At 41.2% G+C, this 15,791-nt stretch overlaps 1 protein-coding gene across 14 annotated transcripts in view; it reads right to left on the bottom strand.

The window, feature by feature from the left end:
• Positions 1 to 9,593: 9,593 nt before the first annotated feature.
• The window catches only part of CHD9 (chromodomain helicase DNA binding protein 9), a 205,391-nt gene continuing 199,193 nt past the window's right edge, over positions 9,594 to 15,791 (bottom strand). For 6 of the 14 annotated variants that reach the window (XM_025207508.1, XM_025207512.1, XM_025207510.1 and 3 more), the window contains 2 exons: positions 15,258 to 15,362; positions 12,167 to 13,030 (listed from right to left, as the gene is read on the bottom strand). In XM_025207508.1, the coding sequence (XP_025063293.1) occupies positions 12,167 to 13,030; positions 15,258 to 15,362 (969 nt within the window). Of the gene's footprint in view, positions 13,031 to 15,257; positions 15,363 to 15,546; positions 15,660 to 15,791 lie in introns of those variants that run through there. The other 8 variants (XM_025207511.1, XM_025207514.1, XM_025207509.1 and 5 more) reach the window with 5 other exon arrangements.

Here is a 15,791-nt window from a genome sequence, read left to right as displayed (position 1 = left end):
CGTGGGACCCAAGCTGGTGCCTGGGCTGGCAGGGGCCTGCACCTGGGGTTGGGGTGGAACTTGTGCTGGTGTGTGGGGCCCGTGCCAGGGCCAGTGGAAGCCTGCACCCAGAACAGGGCGGCAAGAGCACCGGTGCCCATGATGGAGTGGCCAGGGGGGTGGGGAGAAGTGGCGGCGACAGAGGTGAGTAGCCTGGGGCCCACACCACTGCTTGGAGCCAAGGCCAGTGGGGACCTGTGCCCGGAGTGGGGCAGCAGGAGTGCAGGGCCCGCATCGGTACCCGGCGGCAGGCTCCAGTGCCCAGAGCAGGGTGGCACATGGGGCCGGAGAGGCCAGTGGGCAAGCAAGGGGGGTGGGGGCAGGCATGAGCATGGGACCTGTGCTAGTGCCCAGGGCCAAGACCAGCAAGGAGGCAGGAGCACGGGCCCGGGCTGGTATGTTGGGCTGGAGTGTCAGCAGGTGGGCAGGGGAGAGGCGGCAGCGGGGCAGGCAGTAACCAATAAATTTCTATTTACATTTATTTCTATGGAGAAAGTGGTTTCGCTTAACGCAGTTCCGCTTAACACTCAGTTTTTCTGGAACCAATTAATGGCACTAAGCGGGGAATGCCTGTATATTTTTTTTCCAGCACATGATCATTATAAAATAGCTGTTTCTAGCCAGTATTTAATTCCCTGAACTATCTTCTCTTCTACCCATATTATACAATGGAATGATTGTCTATTTAGATAAACAATACACATGTGTGCACAAGCACACAGACACGCACTGAATTTCTTTAACTATATTAAATATTACCACCATGGGTACGTTCCTTTTTTTTCTACCAGAAGAACTGTGGATTAATACTTTCAGGTTGGACTGTCTAGGTTGACTGCAATAAAAATCAACAATTAGAAACTAAGGAATTAAGAAATTCCCACTTGGTCAAGTTTCAAACTTCTTCAGTACTTTGTAACTCAGTCAGTCACAAAGGCAACAGATCCAAGACACTACCTAGCTCTGAGAAGAGATCCTAGTGTTTTCTGAAGGAATATAGTTTTGGTCAGTCTGTTCTGTCACCCATACAAGATGACTACATCGCTTTAGAGCCATGCTAGGAAATTATGCAATGCAGAACACCCTGCCAGCTGTGAGGTGCTACCACACAAAATGGATATAAAATATCTGGTTCTCTCTACACGGGGGGGTAACGGCATGATTGAACCCAACGTGATCCACACAATTTCACCTGCCATGCCACACATGCGTGGCAAAAGGTGCAATTACGGGATCACACTTAGATCCAATCATGCGGGTGTAGGCGGAGCCTGATCCTGGGTTCCCGCTGCACCGGCAAGCAGCAGGCACCCACGTTGGGAGCCCTGGGGGATCTCAGACGCTGGGACCACAGGCGCAGCCAGGACAGAGACCCCACAGCAGATGGCGCTCGGGGTCCAGGCTGTGCATCGTGCCTGGATATTAGGCTGCCTGAAAGAAGCTGAAGATCCAGGTCTGGCTTTGTCACCCCTGCAGGGGCTGCTCCTCTCATCCCCCAGCTACCCTTCCCGGGGGGCGGGGGTCTGATTCTGGTCCCACACGTCGTTACACCCGGCCACAAAACCCTTCCGCCGGCACGAGGCGCGGCCGAGGGGGACACGCAGCGACAGACCGCAGCGGAGCCCTCTCCGCGCTCGTCTGACGGGACCAAGGGCAGGGCCACGGGGCGCCGCCACCCCTCAGGCCCCAGGGGAGGGGAGGGGAGGGAAGGGGGGTGGGAGCCCAAGCCCGCAGCCTGTACCAGTCCTGGGTACAGATCTGGGGGGCGCTGGTTCCCCCTGCTCCCCAGGAGTGTGCATGGCAGCGAGGAGCTGACCCTCCCCTTCCCCTGGATGAACCACCCACAGCCCTGTCCTGCTCCCTGCTGGGGCCCTGCAGCCATGCATTGTGGCCCTAAGCCCCACCCTAAGCCCCACCTCAGCCCTGACCAGCTCCTTCTCTCCCCCACTTACCTGCTGGAGCTGCTTTGCAGCCTGCCTGGAGCCACGTGCTTGTCCATGCACATGGCGCCCCCTGTCTCTTTGCGTTCCTCCTGCAGTTCCCCCCCCCCTTCACGCAGGCGCACTCCGTTTTCCACGACTGCCCAGACCCTCTCTCCCCTGCGCCCAAACCCGACATAGGGTTGTCACTCCCGGCATGCTCTCGCAGCTGGTCCCCACCCCCGCCAGTAGGGCGGAGTTCCGGTGCGTGACTCCGCGTCTTCCACGGCCTTGTGACGTCAGCCCCTCCGGCCTGCGCGCGCCGCTGCCGCTGCCGTGGGGGGCGGGAGGGCTGTATGCAAATGAGCGCGGGAGGGAACCGAAGCGGGGTCACGTGGGCCTCCCTTGGGCCGGCGCTGAGCGTGGGTGGATCCTCTCCCCCTTCCACGGTCGCAATAGATCCCCTTCTTCTACCTTTCTTTGTCCTTTTTATTAATATCACTTAATTTGTTCTCTTACTCAGCACGCCTGCGACAGACCCTGCGGAAGGGTCTGTCTCTCTGAGCATAGCAGCCTACCTGATAAGTCAGACGGTTTCTGGAGAGTGATTTAAAGGCACCAGTACCTGCCATGCAGCGTGAAATGAACAAAGGGATCTGTTTGCAGAGGCGTGACTGTGTCATAAATCAGTAGTACCTTTCGGCACAGATGACAGAGATAAGAGAAAAAATAAGCTCCTCTCGGTCTTCTGTACTGAAGAAATATTCACACAACAGACATTACAGGAAGTCAAGAACAGTTAAGACTTCTGCTGTGGCTCTTGAGAGAAAATATAAACTATTCACGCATCTTTTTTTGGTTTTCTGACAATAAAGTTTCATAGCTAAAATCGTATTATGAAAGCCATGTCTGAGTTTATGAACAAAAACTGAAGGAAAAGGAAGGAATTTAGGTACCTGAAACAATCCCAAAATCTGGACCAGTGACATTTTTCATCTGCTCCACAAACGCTAGGTGGCACTGTATTAGTAAGAGCATGAAAGGTAAATAATAAACAGCCATTTTTGCTAAAGTTTACTGAGATTCAAATCTGTAATTCCAAGCATTGTGTTCATTCAAGTCCATGGCAGTTTTGGCCAGCTTCATCTCCTACTGATTTAAGGGAAAACTGGCTCAAGAAAGATAACCAGCAGAGCAGAAGTGCTAGAGTTCAGAAAAGCCAACTTCAATATGCTCAGAAAATTATTTAGCAAGGCACTGATGATCAGGGGCATTGATGAGATGGGAGTCCAGGAAGGGTGGTTATTCCTAAAGGGAGTGATCCTTCGAGTGCAGGAGACAATCCCATTGCACATGAAAGGGGGCAAAGGGGCCAAGAACTCCTCTTGGCTGAACAGGGAAATCCAGGAAAGCCTAGGGGCAAAGAAAGGGGCATACAGGCTGTGGAAGCAGGGGGCAGCTACCGAGGAGGAGTATACCTCCTTGGCTCACACTTGCAGGGAGGCAGTGAGAAAGGCCAAAGCAGCAATGGAACTCAGGCTGGTGACAAACATTAAAAACAACAAAGTCCTTCTACAGGTGTATAGGGAGCAAAAAGAAGGCGCAGGATAACACAGGACCCCTACAGGGCAGACTAGGGCAATTAGTGACAGATAGGAGGGACAAGGCTGAGCTTCTCAATGAGTTTTTTGCGTCTGTATTCCTGAACATGAATCAGGACATATCTCCCAACCGGATTGTAGATGAGCACAGGAGGGAAACCAGCCCACTAACTGTTAGTGCCGACTTAGTGAAGGGACACTTGGAGGGGCTAGATGTGTTTAAGTCAGCAGGCCCGGATGATCATCCCAGGGAGCTGAAGGAATTGGCCAGTGTCATAGCAGAACTACTGGCACGATTGCTTGAGCACTCATGATGCTCAAGTCAGGTCCCAAAGGATTAGAAAAGGGAAAATGTGGCCTCTATTTTCAAGAAAGGGAGGAAGGAGGATCCAGGTAACTATAGGCCAGTTAGCCTCATCTCTATTATTGGGAAAACCTTTGATAAAATTATTAAAGGATCACATTTGTGGGAGTCCAGCAAGAATAATGCCCTGTGTCTGTCCATGGCCTGGATCCTGCCAGTGATCCAGCACTGGGACTGGTGCAGTGGGCACCATCCAGCCATGTGGAGGGGGTATGGGGCAGCCCAGTTATAATCCTGCAACACAGGAGGAGAGTGTTGCTTGGCCCCATAGAGAAAAGGGGGGGCTTCATGGTGTGGGGGAGGCCCCATCCCAGCCCTATGAGTAAAACAGGCAGGGCTTGGCCCAGCAGGCAGGAGAGGACATGGGAAGGGTGTGGTTTAGCCCCAAACCAGCTCTGCAAGGGGGGGGGAAGTATGGTCCCGACCCAATCCACCAATCCAGATGTGGAAGGTGGAAGAGGGGTCGTGGATTGGCTGTGAAGTGCAGTGCAGTGCACAGTTTGGGGATTGGGAATTTGGCAAGGTGAGGGTGACTGTATTAATGGCCACTGCTTCCCTGCCACCAAACTTCCCACCCCATGGACAGCTCTGTGGGCCAGATATGATGGCTCCGTGGGCCATGTCTGACTCATGGGCCAGAGATTGAGCACCCCTATTCCAAATGATTAAACTTCCATTTACAGCCCTAATCCTATTGGTTTTTAGATATGTAAAAATATTTAGTACTGCATGTTCAGAGGAGACTTTCAACAAAGAAAACTTTCATACATAATTCATTGAATTCCCCCCCCCCCCATCATGAAGAATTTAAATCCATTGAAAAAATAACTTGCTTTTATGTTATCGGAAGTTATTCAGTTTGAAATCAGCTTAAAATAAATATCTTTTAACATATTAACTCTATGCAACTGCTTTCTGCTACCTCTCCTTCACTTTTCAGTTCTATCACAGATCTTGTGAACAACAAACTTCTGCTACCAGTGTTACTGCCTACAGGAAAATACCCAATGTAGACACCACTTAAATCAATGAAGCCCTGGTTTGAGACAGGAGCTTCTAAGTGGTACTGAAATACAAATACTTTCTCCCTTCCTTGAAATGCTCAGAAGCATTACTTCTGAACATTTGTTGAAAAGGGCTTTTGTGAGTACATGGAATGATGTTACTTAAGAGAGTATTCAAAAGGAGTAAGTAACTAAGCACTGAGTAGTAGGATTTGTGTGTTATACTGTTTCTGGTTTCCACTTCAGTTTAAACAAACCTTTTGAACACAGCGGTAACAAAGTTAAATTTCACTGACAAGGTTGTTTTCTAGACCTCTTGTTAAATTTATCTACATCCCATTGGACTTAAGCTAACTGGGAATGGGTATGTCTACCGTGCATTAAGGCACCATAGCTACTGTGCATTAAGTTCAGTACTTGTAATAACAGGTACTAACTCGATGTGCAGCAACTAGTGTAGCTATACAGTAGTGCCACCACACACCTTTTTAGTGATGGTAATGCTTAGTAGACTAATTTTACTGTGCATTAGCACGGCTTTTGCCGTGATGCACTAATGTGCAGTAGAATTAGTCGATTGCGCATTTAGCGTCTTGTGTAGATGCATCAAATGTTATCAGAAGTTGTTCTGAAGAGAAATAAGACAACTAATTCACAACTGCCTGGTTATCCACTCTAGATATAGCCAGATTGGCTGAAATAATGGAGAAATTGCAGTGTAAACTGAATGGGTGGCAGTCTTGATGCCCAAGGGAATCTCAAAATTTTTGCCCAGGGAGATGGGTCGAGTCCTAGTACACCAGGATGCTGCTGACATTAAACACAACTAAACTAAAAGCTGCTCCCAGAAGGACAGAACTGATCTCCAATTTATTTTGCTAGAACAGGCACAGCAGAGATCAGACAGCAGGAAACAAACTGCACAGCAGTAAATCAAAATTGTCCTGCATTCAGCTTTCATCAGGAACAAAGCCTGAGGTGAGGCAGCCAGTTAGCAGGTGTTGGTGGAAGCAAGTGCCCTACCCCAAGACTCCTAAACCTTGACAGAAAAGATTCAATGAATTATCTAAAACAGTCTCCCTCTCCCTCATATATATGAGGGAGACTGTTTTATTTATATATATAAAAAAAATTAAGGTGGCAGTAAGAGGGAGGCCCAAAGCAGACCATATCTGGTTCACTTACATGAGGGTTTTGCACCTTTGATGCCTGATCAAAGATGAATTGGGCAAGAGGCAGGGAACCAAGTCATGCTGTCAGAGAATTAACTGTTGCACCTGGAACATGTGACCAAGAGTATCTGTTCCTTCTTGTATCCCTTTCTTCTACCACTTTATGCATTTTCTTTCCATCTGGAAGAACTCAAGAAAACTAAAAGGTTGAGGAAGGGCTCTCTGATCCTAGGACTAGGACAAAGACAAGTCAACACAAGGAGAGAAGAGTGGTGTCTGTCTGTCTTATTTTTTTTAAACCTGCTTCTTGGTAAGTGAAGTCATACCACAGAGTTTCTGATTCATTCTAAGAAGCATAGCTGGAGGCTCTGGCAGCAGTGATTTTACCTATCAGTGATTAAATCAACTGAAAATAGACTCCACAGTATTTCAGGAATGTTTATCCAGCAGATTACAGAAGCCAAAACACAGTAATCTAAGGGAACAACAAATTTTGAATGGAGGTATTAATATACACAAGTTTTATTGCTCAGCCCAACTCATTTTGAACAGAGGGTTCCTAATTGTTTACATTTAAGTCTAGATGGAAATACTTTCTTTTCCCCAAGGTTTAGTATTTTAATTCTTTTCCTACCTTCAAAACACATAATTAAACAATATTTTTTACAGGCAGACCCTTCACTAGGATAAGTTATCAGCTCAGTAACTTCAACAAAACTATACAAAATTTCTTTGGTTGAGTCTCTGCCTCTCTGTCACCTTAGCATATTTGCATTAACAACTCAGACATGTTTTGAAGAGCCGAGTAAGATTTTGTTCCAAGCAGAGCCATCCCGGAGAGGGGGTGCGAATCGGGCTGACTGCCCCTTTGGGGGGCCCTGCGGAGCAGAGCAGCAGCTCCATGTCCAGCTGCTCGCTACCCCTCCCCCTCCAATGCCGTCGCCGATGGTGGCAGCAGCTTCTTCAAATCCAGGCCCGTGGGATCGGAGCGGGGACAGGGCCCCGCACCCTGCTCAGGTGAGCTCTGGTTCCAAGAGGAAAAGAAATCATGGTCTTTATTTATGGAATTCAGTGCATGACTGAATGAAGAACAGAGGTTAATGGGGAAAGATTCTATGTTCCAGTCTATTCCTTTTAAAACACCTAAGTAAAAGTTTTCAACATGTAATCTGCTAAGGCAACCTTCATATGAAAGTCCTACTGGCAGCTATAATGTTGTCAAAGCTGAGTCCCGCATCGCCCAAACAGAAGCCTGGTGGGGGACTATTGGGGATAGGGAAGGGGAAGAATGCTTGAAGTACAATGCTCTCTGACTCCAACTCTTTCTTCCTGCTCTGCCATTGTAACCCACCCAGTGAAAGACATGTACCACATAACATTTCTCCATATGGCTTTATTTTGTCTTCTTATCCAAGTTATTATCCCTTTTGACTCAAGTATGCTGAATTCCAAGACTGTCTCAAGAAAAATGTCTTTGCAAACTTCTATGAGGTTTTGTCCTTGTAATTCTTGCATTTCTATTGAAGACTTAACATCAGCATATCATCCTATACTTCCAAGTAGATATAAACTATACTTGTATCCATTTGTGTTTGAAGCTGGAATATACTAGTTTATGGCTCCTAAGATAAAGTTTAATTGAGACCTGTTTCACTAGAAACATTTAAATACCAGGAATCTCTTATTGGTATCTGAAATTTACCCAGAATAATACTTTATTTACAGTTTAAGCAAAATTAGAAAAGTTATAAAATTCCGAGTGAATTCGTTTTAACCTGATACTACTACTATTTTGAGATATCCAGTATCTTTTTTATTGCCCTTTCTCTTGAAGAGTACTATAAGGAAAGGATATCTTCTTGCTGTCACTATGTTTGCAACAAATCTGAAGTACAATTTCCCGCATAGCAAAATCTCATTCACAATTAGGGATTATTTTTCTGCATAGCTAATACCATTGAAACCATCAGTGTACGAGGGTGTTTCAGAAAGTAATGGCAATTTTGATGGAAAACCATTTTGTGTGTGATGATCATTTATTGCATCACATCACTTCTCTACAGTCATAAATGATGGGTATGTTTAGCAATGCTGCCATCAGCATTCCCTGCTGCTTAGTTTCCTCATTCAATGCACACACAAGAGTTATTTAAAAAAAACCTGCCATTACTTTATGAAACACCCCCCCCCCCCCCCCGGAAAAAAAAGAAAGGGTCCATGTAAACCCCCCCCCCCCCCCCCCGAGTAAAAAATGAGAGAGGGTAAACTGTGTCACTAAAGAGCGCACTTTATCTATACTGTGGTCTACTATTGGCATAGCCTTACCAGTTCAAATATTCCTAATGTAGACAAACTTTTAATACTCACCATCATCTTTACAGTACAAAAACTTGTATCATGCATTACATTTCACAATTCTAAACAGAGTTAAAAGCTGTATACAGATAGTGTTTCATCTTTTAAGTGCAACCAATAGCAAGGTCTTTGTTGACAAATGTACAATGCTGCTACATGGTAGTTCAGAGCAAAATATGAAGAGTACTGTAACCAATACTACAGGAGAAACTTAGCTAGACAGAACAGAACATCTTATGTTGAAGGCAGAATTCAGGGCAGTAGGTTTAGAACCTCATCTTTTATTAAGAAAGTACTACTGAATCTTTAATGCCACTAATATTAATGTCATCTTACTCACATTGCTTCTTAGAAATTAACACCATACCTAGATATTGGTCAGTTCAGGTCTCAAACACTAACACTATTCCCTGTAGCACCTCTGCATTTTTTTATTATTGTTTTAGGAATAATCTCATTTTCTTTACTTTGTGAAATGTAACAGGATTATATCCCAAGATGCTAAGGCTAAAATCATGTAAGATTCTCCTTTTTTTAGGTCTACCTTTTAAATATCTGTTTTCTAACAAGAACCTTTGAAACAAACATAAAACTATTAGAACTGCAGTGAGATCTTCAAGATGAAAACATGACAAGGAGAAGTTAAGTAAATTAGGTATGTACATATGCATTTACAAAAGAAGAAACTGAGAAAGCACTATCAAGTTCTGAAGACAGAATTCAAATGTGGAGGGCTAAGAGGGATGCTACTGACCTGTACAAGTGATTAACAGACTCAAACAAGGCGGCACCAAGCAACTAGGGATATTCAGAAGAATAGACTTAAATACGCATTTAAAAGGTTATGTAGTATTTGAAGAGGAAACAGTTTGGCAAACAGATGTGTCCCAGTCATGTAAATCTTCTGTCCTAATATTTTACTATGAAACAATATTATAAGTAGTTTTATTAACAATTTAATGTCAAAGCAAGTCAATTTTCCAGTCACACTAGAAAAATTGTTATCCTGACTTCTTAACAACTTCAGTCTTCCTATGTGTTGGTATTTTAGTTAGAGCTTTACTTACCCTGCTTAAAGGTTTAAATTTAATCTGTGTACAAATAAAATTATTTTCATACATCAAAGCTGACATCGTGGGTAGTCAAAGAATATGTTTAATAAAAAATAATTAAACTTCCATTTGCTCTATAGAACATCATAGAAAGTAATTCAATAAATTACAAATGACTTTTTTAAGACGCTTGTTCAACTACAGAAAGCAAATTCAGACTACACAGAACACAACTGGCAAATATTGCAAATGTCCAAAAGAAAAACTGGACTAAGACTTGGATCATGAAGCGTGAAACAAGGGATAGAAATACAAGGCAATAACAGCTAAAGTTCTTTTAGTAACTACCAACACACACTTTATCGTCACCTTGGATATCCTTTCAACTGTAACTTCAGTATTAGTGTAGTTCTACTGAGGTTTCCTTATAACCCTTAACTTTACACAACCATATTCCCATATTGTTTAGTTCATTGTGGGACGTATTTTCCTCTTCCAATTGATACCGATTAAAAATAAACCCAATATATTATGTTCAAGTCTATATCAGCCTTATTTGGAACTGTAATTGCCTTATTACATAGAAAGAGCATCACTAGAATGGTAACCAAACGCACTTGACCATGATTAGGAAAATACTTTATTTCATAAATCTGATATAAATTAGGTTTTAGCCACAAGATTAAGGATTTATTTTGTGGGGTAAGGGTGGGAAATGATGGTGTTGCTGAAATGCTCCATCAACAAACTAAGTTAATAATTGTGTTTGCAAAACTTTGGCTATCTTGTATATGCATTCTAGTTAAACAAAAGTGCTATATTACAAAAGGGCAAAAATATTAAATATGCAATACATCCTTCCATGATGAAGAACTGCTACCCCCTTCTCTTGGCAGGTTTTAATTTTCACTATTGCTAAGACACTGTATGAAGGGCCAAAAAATCAGAATAATATTTGTGGGAAAATACAGTAACCAGCACAATTCAAATGGTATTTGTATAATTGTGTAATTACATGTAATACTGCTTCTATTCATGGGGTTATTTATTTGCACATAGAAACTTATATTTTATTGGTAAAGTTCTTGGTAAAAAAACAACACAGTTTTGTTTACTGTACAAGCAAGCAACAGAACTATATCAAAATATACAGTTTTTTTTTAATTTATCCCTTTGAAAAGCTTCTTCCATTATTCTTCTAGTACCTGTATCTATTCTCTCTGAACACTTGTCTATCCTTGACCATAAATGAAATAACTAGAGTAAACTGAAATCTCAGTCAGTTTAAAACATACATAAGAAAGAATCTAGGCCTCTACCATGTCAGAGTAATAGCAGCTTCAGAAGAAGGAGGAATCGTATCACACATCAAATATTAGATAGATTTGATATAGTAAAGTGTTCTAAGGATTTGGATTTAAACAGACGTCTTATGCGCTGTTATTATGGTTTCCATGAATAACTTGTCTTTCTTTACTATTCAAAGTGCTTTTTCTTAGTGGGCAACTCAGCATAATATATGAACTGATACCCTACCAATGATTTTGGGTTATATTTTATATTTAGTCAGATTTTAATCTGTAAAGATGTTAAAACTCAAAAAGAGTTTAAAACCATCTATATTTTTCTTTACCATTATCATCTGGTAATTTGAGGAGATTTTATGACATAAAACACAAATAGAAATCTACAAAAACAAAGCAAACAAACAATTTTTACATGAATTATGCAGTGTTGAAAGGTCTTTTCAGCGGCACTATACAATAGTTTGCCTTTTCTGAGTCTTGGGGATACTACTCCTCAACTGGGACATTTTGTTTCTGTGGAGGGAGCCCAAAACTTTGCAAGGTATAAACTAAATAGATCTATATGGTGCCAAGTAGGAAGAGATAGGTCCATTTTTGTGTTAACTTCCCTTTACTGTTATCAAGAGAACACTAGTAATGAACAAAAATGGTCATCTCTCTCATCAGATTAACATGATCTCTTACAGGATGTGTTTAAAAACAAAACCAAACCTGAAAACAAATATAGAAACCAATGTAAACTTCCTAAACTAACTCAGCTGAGGTAACAGGTAGCCAGTTTAATTGGCTGATTGGGAAAAAATTTCTCTTTTTTTTTTTTAAAACACACTTGTACCTGAATTGGAAACAGCAGTGCATCACAACACTAGAGCATTTTCATGTAATTAAAGCAATGGATGGTGATGTAGATTCTACAGCTTTCATGACATTCATTAGCTGCCCAAATTATTGCTGAGTTTTGATCTGTAAATTATAAGTGTCAAGGAGGCTGTAAAACTATATTCAAATTAAATCAATAATATGCATAAAGTATTCTGTGTTCACTGCAAATATATTAAATATACAGCTCTTACTGAGCATTATTTTCATAAAATTAACCCCCCAACAAAATTATAATGCCTTTTGTTGTAATTTTACACCATTGTGTATTTGATAGTACATACAAGTTCAGAAACTTATGAACTTCAAGAAATATTACATGCAAAATGTCTCTGAAAGCAGTTTGCACTTCTAAACAAATACTGAAATGTTCGGTCAGCAAATCATTGATGCACTCAACACTGGGTTATTTACAATGAAATAATTAAAGAATAAATTCAAAATCAGTTCATAATTTAAGTGCAGAGTCTGGAGTCAGTCTTCATCACTAGAATCGGAATCCTCAGATGAAGACGATGTACTATCAGATCCAGATGAAGCATCTGCTTTCTCTGAACCCTCATCTGTGCTGTTTTCATTATGAGAGCTTGGCTCTGTTCCCCCTTTGTCTTCCTGATCTCTAATCCTAGAATTTTCCTCCTTTTCCTCTGTAGGCTTGACTGAGCCTGTGTCATTGTTTTCACTGTTCTGTACATCAAAAATATTGGACTGGGACAAAGCTGGGATATGGAGATTAAGGCCTGGAGTGAGAAGCATCCCTGGATAAAGTATATTGGACAAAAGTAAGGGGTTAAGAGCTAATGGGTTGGCAGCTGCAGCAGCAGAGGATGTTGAAGGAGAGCTTGATAAAGAGTTTTCTCCACAATTATCTTTGTTTTGGCTTTCTGTCCTTTCTTTCTTGCTATCTGCCTCCCTTAAGTCACTTCCCTTTTTATCCTCTGACACAGATTCTGTAGACTTAGTTAGAAGTCCTCCCATACCCAGCAAGTTTGGTAATCCAGCCATCCCTGACAGTAGCATGGGGAACATAGCAGCCATGTTCTTAGCTTCTCCTCCAGTAGTTAGGCCAGCAGGCATTCCCATTAATCCTGCAGTTACTTGCAGTGATTGTAAGTTTTGCAGGTTTTGTTGCAAGGCCTGAAGAGTAGATAGATCCACTCCTGGAAGTAATCCATTGGCTAGCAAAGGGTTGACAGATATATTTGCTGCTGTTGTAGCTGCTGCTGCTGTTGCTGCCTTGGCAATCTCACTTTTAGGCCGCCTTCCCCTCCTGCTTACTTCTTCTCGCACTACAGGCCCAGTGAGAATACGATCAAACATACCTTCTGGAAGAAACCCCTGAAACACAAACATTCTAAATTAATCTGAAAATTTAATGCCATAACACGAAGATAAAGATACAATGGTAAAAAAATAAAATAAATAAAAAAAACTGTTCCAAGAACTTTTCTATTAACTGAATTTAGCACAGCAGCTTAATTTATTAGGTAGATTTGCAACTGGTATGTGCTCCCAAGGTTACTCATAGCCCGAATCCCGCAATGAGACCTCACAGCCAGTCTCCTCTGCTCCCATGTAGAGCCTTACTGACTTGATGGGTGCTTTCTGAAAGCACAGAGAATCATGTTTCCAGGCCTACAGGTAAATATAAAGCCATCAAAATTCAAGATTTAATATGTAGTTTCATTCTGGAAATTTTCAATAAATGTTACTGTAATTTCCATATTACAATTATTTACTTACAAGTATACATGTAATTGATTACAAAGATAACAGCCTGACTGACTAATGGGAAAAAAATGTGAGTTATGTGTAGAACAATAACATGTAAAACTTGATTAATACTTGTTAGTGTCTATTTTGCCTTGTTTTCTAGCTGAATTTTATCTTGTTATATTCTCACAAGATACCAGAGACAAGCCCAAATAAACTGAAATGTTAGGGCAGGGTTTTGCTATAACTCTCTATGTTCTGCCTAGTGATAAATAAAGAGCTCTAACTGCACGTTAATGTTCCCTTTAAAATTCAGTTCTACCTTGAAATTACCATAAAGACAACAAAAAATCACTTTTATTACATCTCAGGTGACACAAGTGAAGTGGACTCACAGCACTGTCTTCAGAGCTTTTTGCGCAAAATAACTCCTCTCAAAACATCTAAAATGGCAGAAGCGTCAGTAATATAGTAATTTTAATAATGAAAATCCAAACTTCTTGAGTCTTAAGGTAAGAATTGTAATCAAGTGAATGACACTTTCCCTATCAACATAGTAAAGTGAAGCCCTCAAACAAAATTGTTATTTTGATCTAAATTTTAACAGTCATTTTTCGTAAATTACAGAATTTATGGTTTTGTTGTTGAAACAAACAAATCTTAGATTATTCTTTTCTACCAATCTGCTTACTAAATCAAACAAACGGGCAAAATTTAAATGGCTGCTTAAATCATTATCACAAATCTGTGTGTTATGTAAGAATATGAAATATAGTCTTGAAGTTAATTAAGTCATAGCATCACAGAAGTAGGGTCGGAAGGGACCTTGTAGATCTTCAAGTCCAACCCCCTGCCTGGGCAGGAGGAAAACTGGGCTCAAATGACCCCAGCCAGGTACGCATCGAGCCGTTTCTTAAAGACCCCCAGGGTAGGAGCCAGCTCCACTTCCCTTGGAAGTTGGTTCCAGATCCTAGCCACCCTAACTGTGAAGTAGTTCTTACGGATGTCTAATTTAAACCTACTTTCCAACAACTTGTGGCCGTTATTCCTTGTTAAGTCCTAGCCTAGAGAAAAAACTATCCAATTGATTCACTGGAAAAGGGGAATCCAGTTCCTTCCATCACACTTTTGGCTGGTATCTCATACAGCAGAGCACCAAACAGGATAGCAATAATGATACTGAAGCAAGACAAACTGCTCCAAAACAGCACGCACAGAGGGAGACAGAAGCCATAAAAAACAGTGAAGTTTTAAAGTTTGTTTATGTGATTTAGAAATCTATGATATATTGTGCAAAACATACAATGTCATTTTTGAAAAGCAGACTTTGGTGTTTTTGAAAACTTTGCTATCCCTACTTTCAAAGTCAGGTGACTCTATAGTAGTATTATATTCATTTAACTGAACAAGGGAAGATACACGATGACTTGATCACAATTCTGCAATACATTAATATCACCCCCTACTGGAATCTTCCTAACAGTATAAATTTTGGCCTAAAATATTAATAATAATTAATAAAATAATACTACAAAACCACAACACCACAACAGCTTTTTAAATATTTAGTTCTGAAGTTTAACCAGTAGCCCTTAAATGAAATTTCCTATTTTTCTTGGGCAAGTAATTTTATTTTAAAAGTGCAATTAAAATAATCACTGTGGTATAAGAATAAATCTGATTTTTCACTATTAGCTGATAGAGAGAAGCTTTTCTGAGAGCCTCAAAATCTGCATGAAACAGCTGCCAAACTTGTAAAACTGAAACTCTCCCACTTTATTTATATTATTTTTTTAAAACCACAAGACTTCATACCATAGATCATGATAATTTGAACTCTGTAAATACTCACAGATTGTTTTACAACCTCTCCCCACTCAGGAGCTACTCCATATTCTGGATTTTCTTTTAAGAATCTGCATAAATCCTTCAGTGGTGGGGCAAAAGCACCTCCCACCTAAAAGTTAAAAGGTTACATTTGTCAAGAAACACATCTTGGGTCATGCTGGATTCTCCTGCTTTTACACCATAATTTCATTAGCATATTTAAAAAAAATTAAAATATCACCTAACAGCATTAAAAAGCAAAGCAGCAAGTCACATTTATAATTTTTTCTGTCATAATATAATACAGTACATACTTTTAATTTGTACACGTCAGTGTCCATCACACTTTCACACCGCAACTTCAATATCTGACAATCTGAATAATGTAAGATTTAGTATAAATGCCAGGATTCATTTTGTGTGACCGCTGAAATGAAATAGTGTTGTGCTGATAAAGAACACATGAATAATAGCAGTCAGAGCTTTTAAAAGAAAGTTCAAACTCTAGTTTTGTTTTTTTTAATGTTTATTTTTTGCTGGATGAATCAATGCTATTCTG

The sequence above is a fragment of the Alligator sinensis genome, unplaced genomic scaffold (genome assembly GCF_000455745.1).
Source record: "Alligator sinensis unplaced genomic scaffold, ASM45574v1 scaffold173_5, whole genome shotgun sequence".
Lineage (NCBI taxonomy): Eukaryota > Metazoa > Chordata > Crocodylia > Alligatoridae > Alligator > Alligator sinensis.
This window is presented reverse-complemented; position numbering and strand designations above follow the sequence as displayed.